The sequence below is a fragment of the Eurosta solidaginis genome, chromosome 4 (assembly GCF_040869045.1).
Source record: "Eurosta solidaginis isolate ZX-2024a chromosome 4, ASM4086904v1, whole genome shotgun sequence".
Lineage (NCBI taxonomy): Eukaryota > Metazoa > Arthropoda > Insecta > Diptera > Tephritidae > Eurosta > Eurosta solidaginis.
Window position 1 is genome coordinate 196,606,663 of NC_090322.1, and position 21,134 is coordinate 196,627,796.

General features: G+C 40.4%; 2 protein-coding genes across 2 annotated transcripts in view; one reads left to right on the forward strand and one right to left on the reverse strand.

The window, feature by feature from the left end:
- The window catches only part of Mct1 (Monocarboxylate transporter 1), an 854,653-nt gene that overhangs the window by 136,170 nt on the left and 697,349 nt on the right, over positions 1–21,134 (forward strand). The gene's annotated exons all lie outside the window — the stretch shown is intronic.
- On the reverse strand, positions 13,058–14,882 carry LOC137248753 (uncharacterized). The gene is made up of 3 exons (XM_067779659.1): positions 14,864–14,882; positions 13,691–14,609; positions 13,058–13,616 (listed from the first exon to the last, which is right to left on the reverse strand). The coding sequence occupies exons 1-3, from the start codon at positions 14,880–14,882 to the stop codon at positions 13,058–13,060; spliced, it is 1,497 nt and encodes a 498-aa protein (XP_067635760.1).

Genomic DNA, 21,134 nt, shown 5'->3' on the forward strand with positions numbered 1-21,134 from the left:
TAATGCATTGCACTGGTATTTATAACATGGGTTAGTGATGGAAAGCAATTCCAACACTGTTGTCTGGAAGCACTGGATGGCAACTCCAGTCTACTCTACCGCCAGGGTTGTATGAGCGCAAGTCATAACTAGTGAAGTGAACGCAAGTCACTTGGAGACGTGGTCGCTAGTCACGAATGGGTGGTTAGGTGAACGCAAGTCACGGAGCTTTGCCTATTTAAGTGAACGCAAGTCACTTAAACATGGCGCCCCCGTTGCACAGGTGCAACTGCTCTGTGGAGGCGTTTAAAGGCAGTGATGGCATTTTTGAGCTCGAGGCACCAGCGAGCATCCAACGGCTGAGGTCTACATCGAGCAGGTGAAGTAGCGGCTCTTGAAGCAGATCGAGAGGTGGCGGCGGCGGGCCGTGAGGTTGGTCGGGCCGCCGCGGTTGTTGCCCGTTGACGTGCCGTTCCGGTAGTGGTGTGTTTCACCTCCAGCTCTTCCGTGGATGGACGATGCAGTAGGGTGTGGTGCCATTGACGACAGATCTTGCACTTCTGTTCGGATTGACAGTCTCTGACATGGTTGTGTGTTCGGGCGAGGCAAATGGGGCAGTAATCGAGGAAGCGTACCTTGACGCGACGCTCCTCTACATCCATCAAATTAAACTCCCGGCAAAAACGCAGGGCGTGATAGCGGAAGCATACCAAGCACTGGTGCACGTTGGGGTCGCGGGGTACCCGGGAACGATTGCCGACGGAGACATCCGACGATGACGATTGATGGGTGTCACGGCTTCTGTAAGAGAGATGCGATTTAGTAAAAGTATTAAACAGGTTTAGCGGTGGTAATTGGACGGTGAAAGTGTGTGTGAATTCGGGTTAAGGGCTGGGCACCTCAGCTTGGATGGGAAGAGGACATAGTTTGACTATTGGTCGGGTGAAAATTCTCTGTTGCGTCCTAATGTCGGCGACACGATTGTCAACTCCATGGTACACCTTTTCTACTCGGCCTAGGCACCATTCGTTTGGGGCAGCAATCCATTTTTAAGAACGACGAAATCTCCTTCAGAAAGGTCCTTTTGAGCGGTCTTCCATTTATACCTTTTATGAAGTTCTTTGAGGTATTCATCTTTCCACCTTTGACTAAATTGGCGATGTTACCTTTTAAGCTTTTCCCATTTGTTATGGAGAGATAGATTATCGAGTTGGGGCTCCGGCGCAGCCAGCAATGGCGCACCGCTTGGGAAATGTCCTGGAGTTAACGCGAGTAATTCCTGTGGATTGTCGGACATAGGGAGAGTGGTCGGGAGTTGAGTATGGCTTCAATGCGCGCAAGCAATGTGGCCAGTTCCTCGAATGTAAAATGGTGACCGCTAGCAATGCGTTTAAAATGCAATTTGAAGCTCTTAGCGGCGGCTTCCCAGAGGCCACCCATGTGGGGGGCATTGGAGGTAAAAACTGCCATTCGAGAGATTGAAGAGAGTATTTGTCCTTGATATCATCGGAAGCTTCTTTCAGGAATTGTTTGAAGTCTCGTTGAAATGCCCTATTGGCGCCGACAAAGTTTTTCCCATTGTCGGAGAAGAGTCGTGAGGGAAGACCGCGTCTTCCGACGAATCGGGAAAAGGCGGCTTGAAAGGCTTTGGTTGAAAGGTCCGAACAGGGTTCTAAGTGTATTGCTTTGCTGCAGAAACACACAAAGACGCAGACCTAGCCTTTAATTATTGGTGCTTTACGCATACTTGACGATTTAAGGTCAAAGGGACCTGCAAAGTTCAGTTCGGTATAGGTGAATGGTAAGGAATAGTTAGAACGTTCTGGTGGTAAGGCTGCCATGATTTGTGATCTCGAGGCTTTTTTGAAGATGGTACATGTTTTGCAATTACGTATGCAAAACTTAATTTTTGATTTCAATCCCGGAATGAAATATTCCTGTCTAGCAGTTCTCACCATGAGTTGGTGTTCAGCATGCATTAATAAATTATGTAGATATTGGAGAAATAAGTAGCAGAAACGTGACGATTCAGGGATGATGACTGGATATTTTTCTTTATACGGGATATCAGAGTTGATTAGTCGGCTATCTACCCGGAGAAGGCCATTTGCGTCGAGAAGGGGATTCAGGGGGAGAAGTGAACTACTTTTTGAGATAGTTTGTCCATTGGAAAGTTGGGCATATTCCCCGGGATAATATCTGATCTGCGCAAGTTTTATGAGGCGTGTTTTTACCCAGTTAATTTCAGCCTGAGTGATAACTAAAGACTCGTAATTGATCAACTGAGTGGACTGTATGGGCTTGATTTGATGGAGGAGACGAAAAATGTAGGTTATCACTCGTAATGCTCTCGGCCAAGATGAGAATCAGTCTAGGATGTCGGGTTCATTCTCCGAAATGTGAAACGCCTCAACCTTTCGTTCTTCGTGAGGAACAACGTTCTGACGCGATGAAAGGGGCCATTGCTCGGGTGGTTTTAGAAGCCAGTCTTGTCCGGTCCACCAGAGTGATTGGTAAATTAAATCCTTTGGTCTACATCCTCGGGTGCCGAGGTCTGCTGGGTTATGGTTAGTGGATACGTGGCGCCATTTAATGTTACCTACGTTGTTGATAATCTGTGACGTACGATTCGCTACATACATTTTCCAATTGCATGGTGGCTTTTCGAGCCACGCAAGGACGATTGATGAATCCGATCATAAGAAGATTTCAATATCTCTTAAAGGTAGTTGATTGATTAGATTTTTTATGCATTTGGATAATAGGACTGCACATCACAGTTCTAAGCGCGGCAGGCTCACTGTTTGCAAAGGTGCTACTTTTGTTTTAGAAAAGAGAAGATGACATGAGACTTTTTCATCCGATTGACAACGTATATATACAGTTGCGCAATATGCTTTCTCGGAAACATCGCAAAAGCCGTGAATTTGGATGTTTTGGTTTGGAGAAAACTCAGTCCATCTGGGTATTCGAAGTTTTCCGATAACCGGTAGGTCGGATACGAATTGAATCCACTTTTGGAGGGAGGGTGGTTGGACACATTCGTCCCATTCAGTACCTTCTAACCATATCTGCTTTAGCAATATCTTTGCCTGAATCAGAAAAGGCGCGAGCCACCCTGCGGAATCGAAAAGTTTCGAAACCGAAGATAAGATTTGCCTTTTAGTTGCCTGAGAAGGTACTTGAGTGGGTTCTATGGTATACGAAAAGGAATCGTTTAATGCATTCCATCTAATGCCGAGGGTTTTCGTTGAACTTGAGCAATCAAATTTCAAGAAGTCGGATTCAAGCAAGTCTTCTCTTGCAATATGGACAAGAAGCTCTGGATGGTTGGCTGTGATTTTCTTGAGGGGGAATCCTGCGGAGTTTAAACAATGAATGGTTTGGAATTGGGCTTGCATGCAGGAGCGAAGGTCATGTTCTCCAGACAAGATGTCGTCAACGTAAGTTTCTTTGGTGAGAATTCGCTCAGCTATAGGGTAGGGTTCCCTCAAGTCCTTGGCCAACTGGTGTAATGTTCGGATAGCCAGGTATGGCGCACAGTTCACTCCAAATGTTACGGTTTTTAAGGCGAAATCGGTAGCTTTTGTGTCATGGGGGTCGACGAAAAATAACTCTCTGATACTGCTGGTCGTCCTCATGTAGGAGGATCTGACGGTACATTTTTTGAATGTCGCCATTGAATACATATCTATAAACACGCCAGTTGAGAATGATGAACATAAGATCGGTTTGCAAAGCAGGGCCTATGTGGAGGATATCGTTCAATGACGTGCCTGAAGACGTCGGCTTGGAGGCGTTAAAAACCACTCTGACTTTGGTGGATGCACTGTCCGGTTTCACTACCGAATGGTGAGGAAGATAATACGAAAAATATTTTTCGTTTTGATGGATTTCTTCAGGAGAAGTCGGTTTCATATGTTCCAGGGCTAGATATTCTTCTAGCACATGATTATATTCCGATTCAAGGAGCGGAGTTTTTTTGAGCATGTGTTCCATACGAATCGCTTGTTTCATCGCCTGCGACCGAGGCGAACCGAGAGAAATCTGGGATGGGAACCCTGCTTTGAAGGGGAGGCGTACGACGTAACGTCCATTGGCTTGTCGGTATGTGGTTTCTTGATAGAACGACTCACACGCACGGTCGTCCTCCGATCGGAGATATGATTCAGCGACTTCCTCTAATTCCCAGAAACGTTTCAGCTGGAAGCTCAGATCCTCGTTTGAAACTGTTGTGACATGGGTATGAAGTGTAGAGCATTGGGTGGAAGTCAGTGGTCCGCTCAGATACCACCCGAAAACGGTATTTTGCGCAAGCAATCTCCCAAAAACTCCGTGTCTCATTCCCTGTAGGAGGATCTGGGGTATAAGGTCACTACCAATGACGAGATCAATGGGACCGGGTGTATAAAAGTATGGATCCGCAAGATCTAAATCCTGAATTTCCGAAAGATTTGGTTTCGATAGTTTAAAGGAGGGAAGAAAACTGGTCAGCTTTTTTAAGACGATGGCGTTGGTATGGATACGGGTGTGATTGAATTTCGGTACCAACGTGAGTTGACAGACACGGTTGGCATTTTCTACTACTTTTCCGCCTATCCCCGTGACTGAGAAGTTTTCTTTATAGGTAGGTAGTTGTAAACGGTGTTGTATTTTTTCGGACACAAAGGTTTTTTGTGAGCCTTGATCGATGAGTGCTCGTAACGTGAAGAAGAACCCTGGTGTTCGATGCTCACTAGGGCGGTGGGAAGGAGTGTTTTCTCGTTGTTGGTGGAGAAATTAGCCTGAACTTCGAAGTCAGGTTTGGTGGGAGAAGGAGACTCTTCCCAATTGCCCTCGGTGAGGTTGAAGATGGGATGTCTGGGCTCTTGGGAAGATTCGGTGTGTAATAGATTAGTTGCCTTTTTTGCGGATGTGCTAGGCGTAGCCTTTGATTCGGGCTGGTTGGTTGTGGGAGGGTGTAACATGGTGTGATGGTTTTTCTTACAGTGCAGACATCGGAAGGCACTGGGACAGTTGGTAGACGAATGGTTGTAAGCGAAACAATTCGTGCAAAACCGGATATCCTTCACAAATTTGGTACGCTCTGGTACGCTGAGTTTTCGGAATTCGGGGCAAGATTTCAAGGGATGACTGTCGTTGCATAATCTACAACTAAACGCAAGTTTTTCTTGAGAGTGATAGGATTGGATTTTAGGCGAGGATTTCGATGGGAACGAAGTGCGTGATTTAGTGCCTTTATATCCATGTAGGCGTTCAACCACTTCGTAACGCTTGGTCATAAACTGGTTCATCTGGGACCAGTTAGGAAGCTCCTTCATAGATTCGAGGGACTGCTCCCACAGAGACAGTGTTTCCTCTGGTAGCTTTGAGGAAGATAAATAGATTAAAATGGGGTCGCACTCGGAAACGGAAATTCCTTACGTCGCTACTCTCCGAGGTAGCTTGTGGAATGTTGAAAAGCAATTTCAATTGTTTATCTATTAAGATTCGTTTGTTTTCGAATCGGGCTTTTAGCGCTTCCCATGCTAATGAAAAATTATCATCGGACAAAGGGTACTGCTTTACGATTGCGCCTGCCTTTCCTCGAGTCTTATTTCGCAAGTGATAGAGTTTCTGAACGGGAGTCAGTTTGGGATGGTTGAGGTAAACGACCGCGAACATATCACGAAAGGATGGCCACTCCTCATAACTACTGTAAAAGGTTTCTGTATCACACGGTGCCAGCTTGAGACATGAAGACGAGCTTGGATCGAAAGGCAGAGACTGACGGGAGGTATTGCCTGGCCCTGTTGGATTCCCATGGGAGGTATTGCCAAACTCTGATGAATTCCCACGGAGGATTTTTAATTGGTCCAATATATGTGATTTGCAGATGTAGAAAGAGTCAGCACAAAGCTGAAATTTGTTGTGGGCTTCCTCTTTAAACTCTCCAGAAACTGCGCTGTCCTCAGCTATGCAGACGTTTTCATAGGCGTTTTTTAACGAAGCCCAGCGACCGTTGAGGTCCTCTAACTTGACCTCCAATAAAGAGTCCGTTTGGTCATCAGGATCTTCCTTTTGAAAATTGGTGCAAAATTTCACCACATTGTTGGAGTCGAAGATAAATTTGGACATGATTTCTGTTGAAGAAGGCAATGATTGGAGACCGTCTCGTCAAGGGTCTGATTTGATAAAAAATTACCAGGAAGACAAGCTGGGTGGAGATTATTTTAGTTCACAATTGGTATTGGGCGCGAAGATTCGGGTTTGGAAACTTCAACACTACAGACGCAAGCCGAGAAACACTTATTTGGAAAGTGGACTTCCCGTCTGTCGCTCAGAGGTATAACGATTTTTCGAAAACGAATGGGCACTTAATCGGTTTTGCACTGTTCACGAAAAGATTCACCAAAAGAAACTAATCAATGCTAATTATGGAATGCCCCACTGATATCAAAAGATTTCACCAAAAGGAACTTAGCACGGTTGACTAGGGAATTCCCCCCGAATTCACTGAAATATACGTATGATGTTGAATGTTTCTGTGATGTGTAAATAAACGTGGTATGTGTAGAGTTGATGGATAATGATGGAGATATGTAGATAGGAATGGTAGCAAACACGTTATATGCAAAATAACGTGGGATCTTCAATATTTGAGAAACCCAAGATAAGTGGTTTTCTCAAAAGATGTTATGGTTGGACGCAAGCAACGTAATCCCGCATTTATTTACGTGCTGGAGTGCACAGTTTTTTAAAATTGTTGGTACTTGGAATATGTAAAGCACATTCATACAAACCGACGTTTATACATATGTATGTGCACATCCGCGACTAGTGGTGTTGTATATATGTATATACGTCAGTCCGTTTTTTGGGAAAAAACTCAACTATGAACTTGGTAAAGTTTAGAAAAATTCTGTATATATACATACATAAATGAATATATATATATATATATGTGAGATGGCAGCCCTGAATCATACCAGTAACACCCCTGTACGAAGTAGAGAAGAGGAACAAGAGCAACGATAAAGAAGTCAGTCGTCATCGTAACCACTCAGCAGCAGCAGTCGTAATTTTGCAGTAATTTTTGCTAACCATTAATTTTCATTTCACTTTCATATTTTAATCATTCTTCTTAATGTACTTAATTACTATTTAATAATAAATGAAGCACATTCAAGCTTACATGGGGGCTCAACCGAGCGCATAACATTTTTTGTATTCTAAATCGGAATGCTACGCTCGGGCAAAGAAATCAGAAATCAGTTAAGCAGCAGAGAAACGCAGAACACAGCAGAAACTTGCAATAAGCAGCAAGCAGCAGAAACAAACACAAACGCCAGCAGAGTAGAAGAAATAGTGAGCAGAAGTGGTACAACGGGCGACAGTGAAGGCGAAAAAATCAAGCAGACCGACATTGAAACAAACACCAAAGAAAACGTAAAAGCAGAACATCCAGCTGAACAAAACGCAGTCCAAGAAGGCAGAGAAGGCGAAGCAACGAACAGCGCAGTTACTACGCACGAACAGCAGCAGATCAGCGAAAAAAGTCACCTGTTACACAAAATGGATGATAAAAGCATGGAAAATTTCTTTAAAAAATTTGTCGAGAAAATGAACCAAAACGATGGCAGTAAAGGTAATGTCACTATTGATGCATTCGCAAAAGTCGTACCTAATTTTGACGGGGTATCTATTCCAATTCGGCAATGGATATCTAATTTTGACGAGAATGCTGAGGCTTATGAGTTGACAGCGAAACAGAAGTATGTCAATGCGCGAAATAAAATGAAAGGCACTGCAGCTTTGTTGTTGGAAACAATTACAGTCTCCAACTATAACTCGTTGTGTGAAGCATTGATAGAGGAATTTGACAAACCACTAAGTAGCGCAGAGGTACATAAGCTATTAAGGCAACGTCGAAAACAAGCAACAGAAAACTTCCATGAATACGTGTTACAAATGCGGAAAATAGCAGCACTAGGTAAAGTTGATGAGCAATCAATTATAACGTACATAGCTGATGGTGTTGAGTTGCGCAATGAACAAAAGTATCCATTATATAGTGCTCGATCCTACAAAGAGTTGATCAAAGCATATGAGTTGGTGGAGCCTTTGGCAAAATACAGCGAAGCGAATAAACGTCGGCAGATAGCAAGCGGTCGTAAAGAAGTAGACAAAGGAAGCAGTGACGGCGAGCGTAAAAATCAACATTGTTTTAATTGCGGGTCGACACAACACAAGAGGGCTGATTGCAAAGAAAACACGAAATGCTTTAAATGTAATGGCTCTGGCCATATGGCTAAGCAGTGCACCGCCACGAAGCAAAACGTTGTAAACGTAGTATTCGACGAAAAACGCATGAAACAGCTGAAAATCAATAACAACAATGTGTCTTGTTTGGTGGACACTGGAGCGGACGTTTCGTTAATGCGTAAGGGTGTATATGACCAAATATGTAGCAATTGTGAACTGAGAAAAAGTTTTGCTAGACTGTATGGCTTAGGCAACGTCGCCGCCGATGTCTTAGGAGAATTTACAACACAAGTCGTTGTTGACGAGTTGAGTACACAACATACGTTTTTGGTTGTTAAAGATAGCAAAATAAATGTAGACGCAATTGTAGGGTATGATTTTTTGAAAAAGTTTTTGGTAATCTTAAATGCCAAGGGGTATAATTTTTCACGGTCAGAAGATGACACAAATGCAGGAGAAACTAGTTACAATGTCGTAAATGTTGTTCATAGCAGCAATGAGGTAGATGTAGAACCTAAATACAAAGAAGCAGTCAAACAGTTGATTGATAACTATAAGCCGAGTTTTATTCAATCAGACTGTCACATTAAATTAAATATTGTTCCGAAAAGCGACAATATTGTTCTTCGCGAATCACCTAGCCGATTGTCAGTAATGGAAAGGGAATTTGTACGTAAGCAAGTAGCTGAATGGCTGCAAAAGGGCATTATCCGCGAATCATGCTCAGAAATCGCTAGCAAGGTTGTGCTGGCAAAGAAAAAAGACGGAAGCTACAGATTGTGCGTTGACTTTCGTAAATTAAATTCCATGGTTATGAAAGACAGGTTTCCAGTACCGATTGTCGAGGAGGTTCTTGAGAAAATGCAGGGTGCAAAATATTTTACCGTGATGGACTTTGCAAATGGATTTTTCCACGTCGAAGTCGACGAGCAATGCAAAAAATACACTGCGTTTGTCACAAAAGAAGGCCTTTATGAATTTAACAGGGCTCCATTTGGCTTTTGTAATTCACCCGCTGTTTTCATAAGATATGTTAACCACATTTTTCAAAAATTAATTAACGCAGGTATAATGGAAATTTATGTTGATGATATTGTTATTTTTGGAGGTACAGCAGAACAATGCTTGGACAATATGCAAAGGGTATTGAACCAAGCCCAGCAGTATGGTTTGGAAATTAAGTGGGCGAAATGCCAATTTTTGAAAAAGAGAATCGCGTTTTTGGGACACCAAGTTGAGAATGGGCGTGTCTGGCCGGGGAAAAGCAAAGTCAAAGCTGTCAAAAACTTTCCGATACCAAAAAGCATTCGAGACGTACAGGCTTTTTTGGGTTTAACCGGATATTTTCGCAAGTTTATTCGTAATTATGCTGGTATAGCTAGGCCCCTGACACAACTGTTAAGAAAAGACGAAGTATTTCAGATAAAAGAAGAAGAAATAAAGGCAATTGATGATTTGAAAGCGGCACTCGTTGCAGAACCAGTTCTGCAAATATATAAGCAGAACGCTGAGACACAGCTACACGTCGATGCGTCGAAACATGGGTTCGGCGCAACGCTGATGCAGCTCCAGAACGGAGAATGGCATCCGGTTTTCTACTGGAGTAAAAAGACTTCTCCCCAAGAAGAAAAATTACACAGCTATTTTCTTGAGGTAAAAGCAGCATACTTAGCCACAAAAAAGTTGCGTCACTACCTGATGGGTATACAGTTTACACTAGTTACAGATTGCTCAGCTTTCAAGCAGACAAATGCGAAAAAAGATATACCACGTGAAGTGGTTCAATGGTTGATGTATCTGCAAGATTTTGCGTACAATATAGAGCACCGATCTGGCAACAGAATGAAACATGTGGATAGCTTAAGGCGATTTCCCGTGATGACAGTGACCTCAGAAATTCAAGCCCAGATCGCAAGAGCTCAGAAGCAGGACGCACATTTGACAGCTGTAGCAGAGATTCTTAAAGAAAAGCCATATGAAAACTTTAAATTAAAAAATCAATTAGTTTATAAACAAGTCGATGGGCAGGATGTATTGGCTATACCAAAGAGCATGGAGAATGAAATAATTAAAGAGACGCATAGATTTGGGCACATGGGTTGCCAAAAGACAATGCATGCTATACGACAGAGTTACTATATTCACATCTTGAAAAAAAAGTTCAGCAGGTAATTCAAAATTGTGTCGAATGCATTATGCACAATCATAAGCTGGGTAAGAAAGAAGATTATCTGCATTGTATCGACAAAGGGGACAGTCCCCTTTCTACCCTCCATGTCGACCACTTGGGTACTCTGGATACAACATCAAAGTGTTACAAGTATATTTTCGCTATCGTCGATGGTTTCTCCAAGTATACGTGGATATACCCTACAAAGAGCACAGATGCACAGGAAGTTGTAAGGTACCTGGAGTCATGGGTGACAATATTCGGCAGTCCGCTGCGTATAATAAGCGACAAAGGCACAGCGTACACGCCGTAACTGTTTAAAGAATTTTGCGCAAAAAATAAAATCGACCATGTTGAGGTAACAACCGGCGTCCCAAGGGGAAACGGTCAGATCGAGAGAGTGAACCGCGTAATTATTTCTATTCTAGCAAAGATGTCAGCAAAAGAGCCGGATAAATGGTACAAATATACGTCTCAAGTGCAACGCGCAATCAATTCTCTATTCACTCTTCTACAAAGTTTACACCGTTTGAAGTGATGTTCGGTGTAAAGATGCGAAACGAAGCCGATATAGAGCTGCTAAAAGTACTCCGAGAAGAACTGCTGGTAGTCGCACAAGATGAGCGAAACCAAATCCGTCAGGAAGCCAGAAAACAAATACTCAAAGCGCAAGAAGTGTACAAATCCAACTATGATAGAAAACGAAGAGGAGAGCATGGATATCAGATATCCGATTTAGTAGCCATCAAAGTCACACAGTTCGTAACAGGTAAAAAACTGGCCAGTAAATACATCGGGCCATACGAAGTAAGCAAAGTTAAAAGACATGGCAGATATGATGTGAAAAAAGTTGGGAACTTTCGAGGCCCAAGTCAAACATCAACTAGCGCAGATAATATGAAGCTATGGCGCTATTACGAGCACAATGAAGACGATCAAGACGAAGAGTCATCTGAGGCATATGACAATCAGGATGACCGAATGTGAGATGGCAGCCCTGAATCATACCAGTAACACCCCTGTACGAAGTAGAGAAGAGGAACAAGAGCAACGATAAAGAAGTCAGTCGTCATCGTAACCACTCAGCAGCAGCAGTCGTAATTTTGCAGTAATTTTTGCTAACCATTAATTTTCATTTCACTTTCATATTTTAATCATTCTTCTTAATGTACTTAATTACTATTTAATAATAAATGAAGCACATTCAAGCTTACATATATATAAATTGAATTTAACTAATCTTCTTCGGCGCAAGTTAATTAAAAACGGGACGTGGTTTTTTGGTGGGTACCTACCGGTAGTGGTTAGTGAAAATAGCGAAAATTATTTTGCACCTTACAAATAATAAAATAATCATATGTACATTCGTATATGTTGGTGAAAAGCCAAAAGGGGAGATAGGCTACCGTCGCTGCTAGCGCAAGCGCAAGCAACGATCGAAAAAATTGTTGAGAATATATCACGCTATTCGCAAAATAGCGGACTGGAATTCCGTATGTATATTTATGTATATATAACCATATATGAAAATAACGGTTAAATATACGGGCTTGGTGGTGGCAAATGTATTTTTTCTCCGGAAGAAAACTGAACTGCTACTTACGTGCGTATCCTCACGGTTCGCATGATTTTGGTGTGGCTATTTTCAGCTGTAGGAGCGTTCTTCTATGCAGGCTTGTATAAGTTTGCGTTTCTTTGATTTGATAATTTGCACCGCTGGGTTGCAAAGGCGTGTGGAAACACTTGAGGTTTGGGGAAACTTCGTTAAAAATCGAATTATTAAACTTTTTACACTTTCACTTTGGTTCGTGAGCAAACGCGCATGGAAAATTTTCGAGTCAATAACAAGTTAGCGATGGGGCAATAGCGGTATATGCGGTGTTGTACTTTTTGCATTGCCACTGATTCAAATTTGGCTCGCAAGGACCAAATGTTTAACGCATTGACGCAAATGCGTATTTCAAGATTAATTCATTTATTAAATTTAAACTCTTAAAGCTAACAAATGGAATTTAAATGCTTATACTTCACACCGCAAATATATAAAATGGAAAGATAACTAAGTCCACAACGGAACGAACATTTGTAGGAAATGAATTTGAATGGTGAATTTGAAGGGTATGATTCGTGATTTTGATTCGTCTTGCGGCCACGCAAGGGCTAGGTGTGGTTGGAGAACCACTCTCACGCAAGGGTGGGGATGACCGCGCCAGGGTTAGGTTAGTTTAGGGGAATACCGCAACGCAAGTGCTATCTCGGTTGCTTTTATATAGAAAGATATAACTTACGATTTTTGAGATGATACTTCCTTTGCTTTTCTCATGGATTTGGAGGTGGCGTAGGTGATGATGGTTGTACTCGCTCCGGAGTTGATGATCCGATGCATATTTTTCCCAAAACGTAGATGATGTTGGTGGCTGGTAGATATTCGGTGTTCCACGAAACAAGAGAACGAGTTAATGCATTGCACTGGTATTTATAACATGGGTTAGTGATGGAAAGCAATTCCAACACTGTTGACTGGAAGCACTGGATGGCAACTCCAGTCTACTCTACCGCCAGGGTTGTATGAACGCAAGTCACTTGGAGACGTGATCGCAAGTCACGGATGGGTGGTTAGGTGAACGCAAGTCACAGAGCTTTGCCTATTTAAGTGAACGCAAGTCACTTAAACACAATATTTATACCAGTAATAGATGCTAAAAAGTCCGTGCGAGAAAATGCTCTTCTAGCTGTGTTGCCATCGTTGGTGTTGCCGCTGCCATTTGCTTTCGGCTTATCGACATGAAGCCCCATTTGAAGCAAAAACTCTTTTTGAATTTTTTGTTTCTTTTCTGCCAGGATTCTCTTCTCTTCTGCTCCACGAACTTGCCATTTTTTCAAATCTAGCTTGTATGAAACTTTTAAAACAAAGTCGAAACTACGCATCCACGCATGCAAAGGGTTTAATCCATATTTCAAAGCGTCGGTCTTCGGTTCAAAATTAGGAGAATCAAAGTTTCTTATAGTTCGAAATTCCTTTGGACCGGCATGACAGGTGGGACATTGATGTGCACTTTTAGTTTCTGTCAACACATTTAAGACTTTCCCATCTATTAATGTCATATATAAATTATATTTTACTTTAATTTTTTTCCCATTACTTAGTGTGTATTGTAGTGATTTCAACTCCTCAATCTGTTTCTTTATGTTGTGGTTTTCAGTTAAAATGTGCTCTTTGTTTCTTTAACAAACTCCACTTTTAAAGGTCTACAAAAGCGTACTGAATGAGGTGTACGGTTTACCCAAATGTTATACCCTGCTGATGAAATTATTTTTATTGGAATGACTGATGTCACAAAAAGGGAATGATCGAAACTTTCCGAAGTATTTTCCACAAATTTTTGTTTAAGCAAGCTGTGACCGGTAGAACCATCAAACCCGTAGCTCGAAATTAGGATCGATTCTTCAACATCCATTGTACACAATACATCATCTTGATATTCAAGAATTCTTTTAGCTGTGTGGTCTAACAAATTTTGCAACGACACTTCGACAGAGCTTTCATTCGCTTTGATTTCATCCGGTCTACATTTCAATTTGCTTTTATGAACTTTATCATAAGTTGGATAAATACTACAATTGTGTTTTATTTTTAATTGCCGCATATTTGAGTACACCTTTTTAGTTAATCCGTTTTCTAACACAAACTTTAGAGCTTCATCAGGTGATACTGGAGTAACTTCTTTATGGCTAGTATTAAGAACTTCTCGAATTTTGGATGGCCGATTTGGAGATATAGCAACTTGTTTTAGGACAAATTTCAAATCCGTTGCGTGGGATTTTTTGGCAGATATAGAGGCAGCATGAACTAATAATTGCGCATTGTCTCCTTGCTGGGAAGCTAATTCGGAAGCTAATCTCCTTTTATTTCTTTCACAGCTATCATCATACGTCAGTTTTGGTCGCCCAATAGTATTAATCTTTTTCGGTATTACAGAAATTGTTTCTCGACTCAACCATTTCTTATTATATTTTCTAAATGCATTCTCATTTCTGGTTTGTTTATTCCATTTAAGTTTAATAAAATTAGATAAGTTCCGAGCTTTAGTACATATCAATTTACTTAATTCACTGTCAATTTCGTATGAAATCTTTCCTTTTATGTAATTCGAAACATTCCTGTTGTTTCTCAACCAAAACTCAAATATTTCAGAATTTTTAAACCTGAGTGTTTCTACAAAAGTATTAAAAATTCGTTCATTAGCATTCAAATGCATACACTTTTACCATGACATAAAACTTGAGTTTTCTACAAACAATCACATGCAAATAGTTCCAATGACACTTCAAAACATTTTTAGTTTTACTCCACGAAAAACGATAAAACTCTTCAGAATTTCACAAAAAAATACATACAAAAAACCACCAAAATAAGTACGAAATAAAAACATTTAGCAAACTATATTTGTATATAGTAAAATTACTCACCTCGCCTAATAGAACTCATATTTACAAAGTTTTTTTTACAAGAATATAATATTAAAAAACAGTTTTTAATTTTATAAAAATTTTGCTGCTTCACTTGTATTAACACGTACTAAAAAATTTTTAAACATTACCAGTAGTGGAATTCACTAACTTATAACGATGCGATTTGTCGAGATTTTAATTAACGATTTTGTCGTTTGCCTTATCGATTGTACTATTGACTAACTTAGTTTTAACGACTCGCAATAAATGACATTTAAAATAGTATAAAGGTGGCAGCACAGCTTAACGAAACCTAAAAAATGCGAAAAGCACAAAAGGAATGCCAAAAATAAACAAATTCCCTATACTAACTGCTTTTAAAAGTTATTATTGTGCAAGTTTTGAGATACAGTTTGCGTTATCAACAAAAGGTAAGTAAATGCGGAATTAATTTCATATTTCTCGACATAACAAATTTCTCATATTAAAATAGAATGGCGTCATCAATTAATACCAATCAAAGGAGAAGCCATACCACAAAAATAAAAAAAAATAAAAATAAATGTAAGGCGCGATAACCTCCGAAGAGATCTAAGGCCGAGCTTCTCTTCCAATTTGCGTCGTGCTCCTCTTGATTTTTCCCTACAAATTGGCCGGACGGGACCTACATGTTTTATGCCGACTCCGAACGGCATCTGCAAGGCAGATGAGTTTTCACTGAGAGCTTTTCATGGCAGAAATACAATCGGAGCGCTTGCCAGACACTGCCGAGGGGCGACCCCGCTTAGAAAAATTTTCTTCTATTTGAAAAATTTTATTTCTAAAATTTTGATGTTGCTTTGCCCGGGAGTTGAACCCAGGGCATACGGTGTGATAGGCGGAGCACGCTACCATCACACCACGGTAGCCATACCACAGCCGAGCAGTTAATTCAAATGGTGGAAATTTTAATGGAAACTTTGGGATTAGCGGGTTATTGATATTGTTTGATAGTGATATTGTTAAGTTTGACGATACCGAATCGAAGTTTTTACTACCAAAGTAGCTATTTTTTAAAATAATTTCCAAAAGAAATCGATCTATGTAAAACGAATGAATGAATTTTTTACATTCAAATAATTTATTATGTATAAAATTGAGCTGTGTTAAAACCTCATAAGTATTTATTTTAATTTTAAAGGACACGAAGTTTGTTTCTATTGAAATGATATTGTTAAGTTTGACTGTTCGGTATGATGGAAGTTTTCGCTACCAAAGTAGACCAAATATAAAATAAAATGCCAAAATGTTTGCTTTACGTTCCTGTAGATTTTTTTATACCTTTCATGAACATGAAATGGTATATTAACTTTGGTCCGATGTTTGTAACGTTGAGAAATATAGAAGATAGACTCACCATTAAGTATACCGAATTGATCAGGGCGACGAAGCCATGTCCGTCTGTCCGTCCGTCTGTCTGTTTTGAACGCAAACTAGTCCCTCGAATTTTGAGATATCTCAATGAAATTTGTCACAAGGATGTATTTTTTATTATATTAGACAATTGTCGGATCCGGTAGGATTGGACCACTATAACATATATCTTCCCATACAACCGATCGTTCAGATAAGACGAGTTTGGTCATTCCTGCCGCAATTTAGAAAGTATAAACTTGAAACTCGGTGATATATGTTCTAATACATCATAGAAGATATCCTGAAAAAATCACTTTGATCGGAGCTATATCTATATATATATATAAAAAAAAATGACGTTAGGACAAACGCGCATAACTCAAGAACGCCTGCACCGATTTGAATGATTGACACCAATTCAGATTGTTCTCTGGCCGGAATAGAAGAAATATCCAATAAAATTTACGAAAAATTCCGAAAAAAAAAAAATTATTTTCCTATACATTTTGTATGGTGAGAATTTTTATGATATTTTTTTGTAAGAAACGCTCAATAATAGCTCTGTGGATTATAATAAAATATCGAACATAGACTCTATGTATGCGAGATATGGTTATTTTCTTATACATTTTATATAAAGCGTTCTTGATGATCAATGACGTTTATGTTTGCGGTACGTTGTGACGAGTTATCCAGCAACGAATCTATTCTCAATTTTAAGTATTCTCGCTGCACCAAATGTGTCTCGCAAAAAGTATCAGCTTACAAAGAAATTAAATGTAATTTCGCTCTATCAATACATCGCGAACGCCAATCAACCACGAAAAAGTTTGTATAAATTAATTGCATTGCGAACGAATTGCAACTTAAAATGCTGGTTCACGTATTGCCAGTAGATGACGGGGTGTGTATCAAGTATCAACTTATGACAGCTTTTGACAGTTATTCAATTTTAATGAGTACATTATTTTAAAACGATTATTTGTGAAAATTTCAAACGACCTTTTGTGGAAATTACCATTGAAAAGTTATTTCACAAATTTTGGTTAAGTCTGGTGAAGTGGAAATTGTGAATAGTTACAGATGTTATATTTATGTGATTTCAAGTGTTAATTTCGGATTGTGTAATTAATTTTTCTGCGAATTAAATTGAATTCTCTATTCATTCTACTCTGTTAATTAATTTTGTTGTGGAATTATGTTTTCAAACGGTAAGTTGCCATCGAAGATGTTTATTTTGTGAGGATAGATACTAGTCATCACACTCATCAATCTAGGACGTTGATCAGACAAATAAATAAAAGCGTTGGGCGCGTGAATTTTCTAAAAACGTGAGGCGTAGCATAACTTAATTAAGGTTCAGTTGATCGTACTTATGCTATATGAAAATATCTTTTATAAAGATATAAGCGGTTGACTATCAATAGAAATTTGACGCGGCCCACGCTTTTATTTAATTATCTGATCAACGCCCTAGATTGATGAGGAGTGTGATGACTAGTATGTAGGACCAACCTAATTATTTTCTATCTTTTAGTATTATTGTATGATGGCTACCGATAATGATAACGTCGCAGAAAACTCAGTGACAAAGGTATTTATTGTTGATGGTAAACAGTTCGAAGCCTTCATCGATACAGACATTCTATTGGGTCGTGATGCACTGAAGAACTACGGCTATCACTTAGCAAATGATCACGACATACTACAAATAAATTCAATCGAAAATACGGTGAATAAAAATTATATAATGCCGGTTGTTGAACAACGACTAGCATGATTGGCAGGCAGCAAGTTTTTCACGACCCTGGACATAACAGCAGGGTATTACCAGATTCCAATGGCACAGGAATCCAAACATTGCATGGAATTTTTGACATAAAACTAAGGTAATAGACGAGTTTCGTTTGCCAACGAATTCGACAGCGGTACTGGGTTCAAGGGGTTGTGTAGCGCAATATATAGCTTCTCCAACCCAATTATCAACCTCACTTTCAAGCCGCGAGTCCCGTTTCACTAACAGACGAGGCTCTGCCTACCCCAAGCTCCTCATGGAACTTGAGGGTGGGGAGGGAGAGATGACCTGAAGGTTTAATGTGGCCATATAAATCGTTCCCGAGATGGTCGGGCTAGTACCAATATGGTGCTGTGTTACCGGAGCGTACCGGATCTGTATCCGGCAAAGGACCATCACATCGATAACACTCCCCAAAGCCTTCGGGGAGTAACCTTATCGCTACAACAACAAAAACAGCGGTACGTCAGTTTCTGGGTGTTATTGGATATCATCCGAACAACAAATCGTGAGAGAAGAGGGCCGTGTTAATATAGCCCAAAATCGTGCATCACAAACGCAAAGAGAAAGACAGGCGGTAAGTTAGACGGCTCATCTAACAATGAGAAATCGTCGAACATATCAACCAACGCAACAACGTGAAAATCGAAATCAGCGATTAAGAAGAAGTGCTTCAAGTGTTGATTTGGATAGAGTAGCATTTCATTACGATTGCGCAATTGACTACAGCTCGCTTCCTTCCGTTCAAATTGGACCGATGGAGGTTTCGTGTAGCCATTGCAGTGCATTGAAGTTACTATTACCCTTGCCGCCAGAGCCATTGCATTCTCTGCTTCGTGGTGAAACACTGGAATCTCGTCATTTTCTTTCAAATATTCAGAAATATAAGGGATGCTTTCAAATGACTTCATTTGGAGCAAATATTATTGATGAACCTGGTTTCAATCCGACATTCAAGGTGATAAAAGATTCAAAATATTATTACAAAAATGTAGATTAAATAAATAAAAGGATATATTTTGTTATAACTTCCTCATCGACTTCACAGTTCCAAGGTCAAATTCACCATCGAATTTGGGCATTACTCCCGCTTGAAGATGCACAACATAAATTCCTACAAATAGCATGGGCAATGTGGAAAATCAACTTGATCAGCGTCAAATAATCAATCCTGCAATGAGAAGAGGAATTCTTGGAGAACTGCAGCAGCTACTTCATGAACATCAGGCATTGCTTCGGTTATTCAAAACTGCGTTGGATCGAATGCCAACTGATGACTATAAAGTTGTGATTAAAGCTGATAAACGATCGACTGGAACACATGAATGCCAATTCAACGCTCCAACAATAGATGAGGTTGCAATTTGATAGTAGGTGAAATTTGGAGTCCCGCGACATTGTGCTGACACGTCGGGACTCTGGGCAATTAAAATGAACAGCCGAAACACATCGCTCATATGATACACTGCAATCCCACTAATGTTTTGGCAAGGAGACGATAGATATTATATAAATATCAAGATGATAAGTACATTGACCGGTGAGTATCGATATCATAATAATTATAATATCAATCCGAAACTATTATCAATGATATTATTTTAGGTGAGGAAGCCACCAAGAATGTTAGCGCAATGAATTTTTACCCGTACCGTTTGATGATTCGCCAAAATGTCGACAACTATTTGTTTCGATTCCGCCGACTGTTTCAGCAATTTTGCGTCGACATGTATGCCAAAATAGAAGCGAAGCGCCTCCTTTTTATACGCTTAAACCAAAGCAGCCTACGTACGGAGGAGTATACTAATTTATGGGATGCAATTTGCACCGAAGGAAGTGCAGCTTATATCGGTCGGTTGACCATATTACCGGCGACGTTCGTTGGCAGCCCACGTCATACGCATGAATATGCGCAAGATGCAATGAGATATGTACGTTGTTAAGCATCGTGTCTTTGGGCATATTCGATGTTGGATGTATTCGATTGAATGGCAGAAAAGAGGCTTGCCGCATTCGCACATTCTCATTTGGTTAGTCGAAAAATTGCAACCTGACCAAATTGATGACATCATAAGTGCCGAGATTCCTGATCCCGTAACCAATCCAGACCTGCACGAACATGACTCATGGGCCGTGTGGTGCCGTTAACCCACAATCATCGTGCATGGTTGACGGAAAGTGTTCAAAGCGTTATCCCCGAGTTTTGACCGATGAGACCATCGCTGGCAATGATGGTTATCCACTATATCGGCGTAGATCACATGGTGATGGCGGTAGACAACTCTTGGGTTGTTCCGTATTCGCCTCTTCTGTCAAAAACATTCAAAGCGCATTGTAACGTCGAGTATTGCAATTCGGGACATCGTTGCCAACCATACCAATTACGATTGGTTGGGTGAAAGAGCAATTTTGGCAGCAAAAAATAAAGACATGGATCAATTAATCTGCAAAATCCAAGAAGAAATCGTTGGTTCACTGCATTCCTTCAAATCTATCGATTATATACCCAATGAAGGCGAAGCACCAAACTACCCAACGGAGTTTTTAAATTCATTGGATGTGCCTGGATTGCCACCGCACAATTTACAAGTAAAGGTTGGTTCAGTCGTCATCATGCTTCGCAATTTGAATCAGCCAAAACTATGCAACGGTACGCGTTTAGCAGTCACTAAGCTCATGGGCAATGTGATTCACGCAAGAGTATTAAAAGGGAAATTCAGAGGTGAGGAAGTTCTCATTCCGAGAATTCCAATGATCCCAGCCGATATGCCATTTCAGTTTCCGATTCGTCTCGCATTTGCCATGACGATAAATAAGTCACAAGGCCAATCATTCAGTGTTTGTGGCCTGAACCTGGAAAGTGAATGTTCTTCACACGTTCAACTGTATGTCGCATGTTCCCGTGTAGGAAAACCATCCGGTTTGATCATTCTCGCACCTGACAACAAAACGAAAAATGTAGTTTATCACCGAGTGCTCCAATAAAGGGAAATACAATAAAAATCGACACTACCGCAACCCGTCCAGTAAGTATTTCCACAAATGACCACAGATTTTATGAAATTTGAAAAGACTGCCGACACTGTTAATTTAAATATT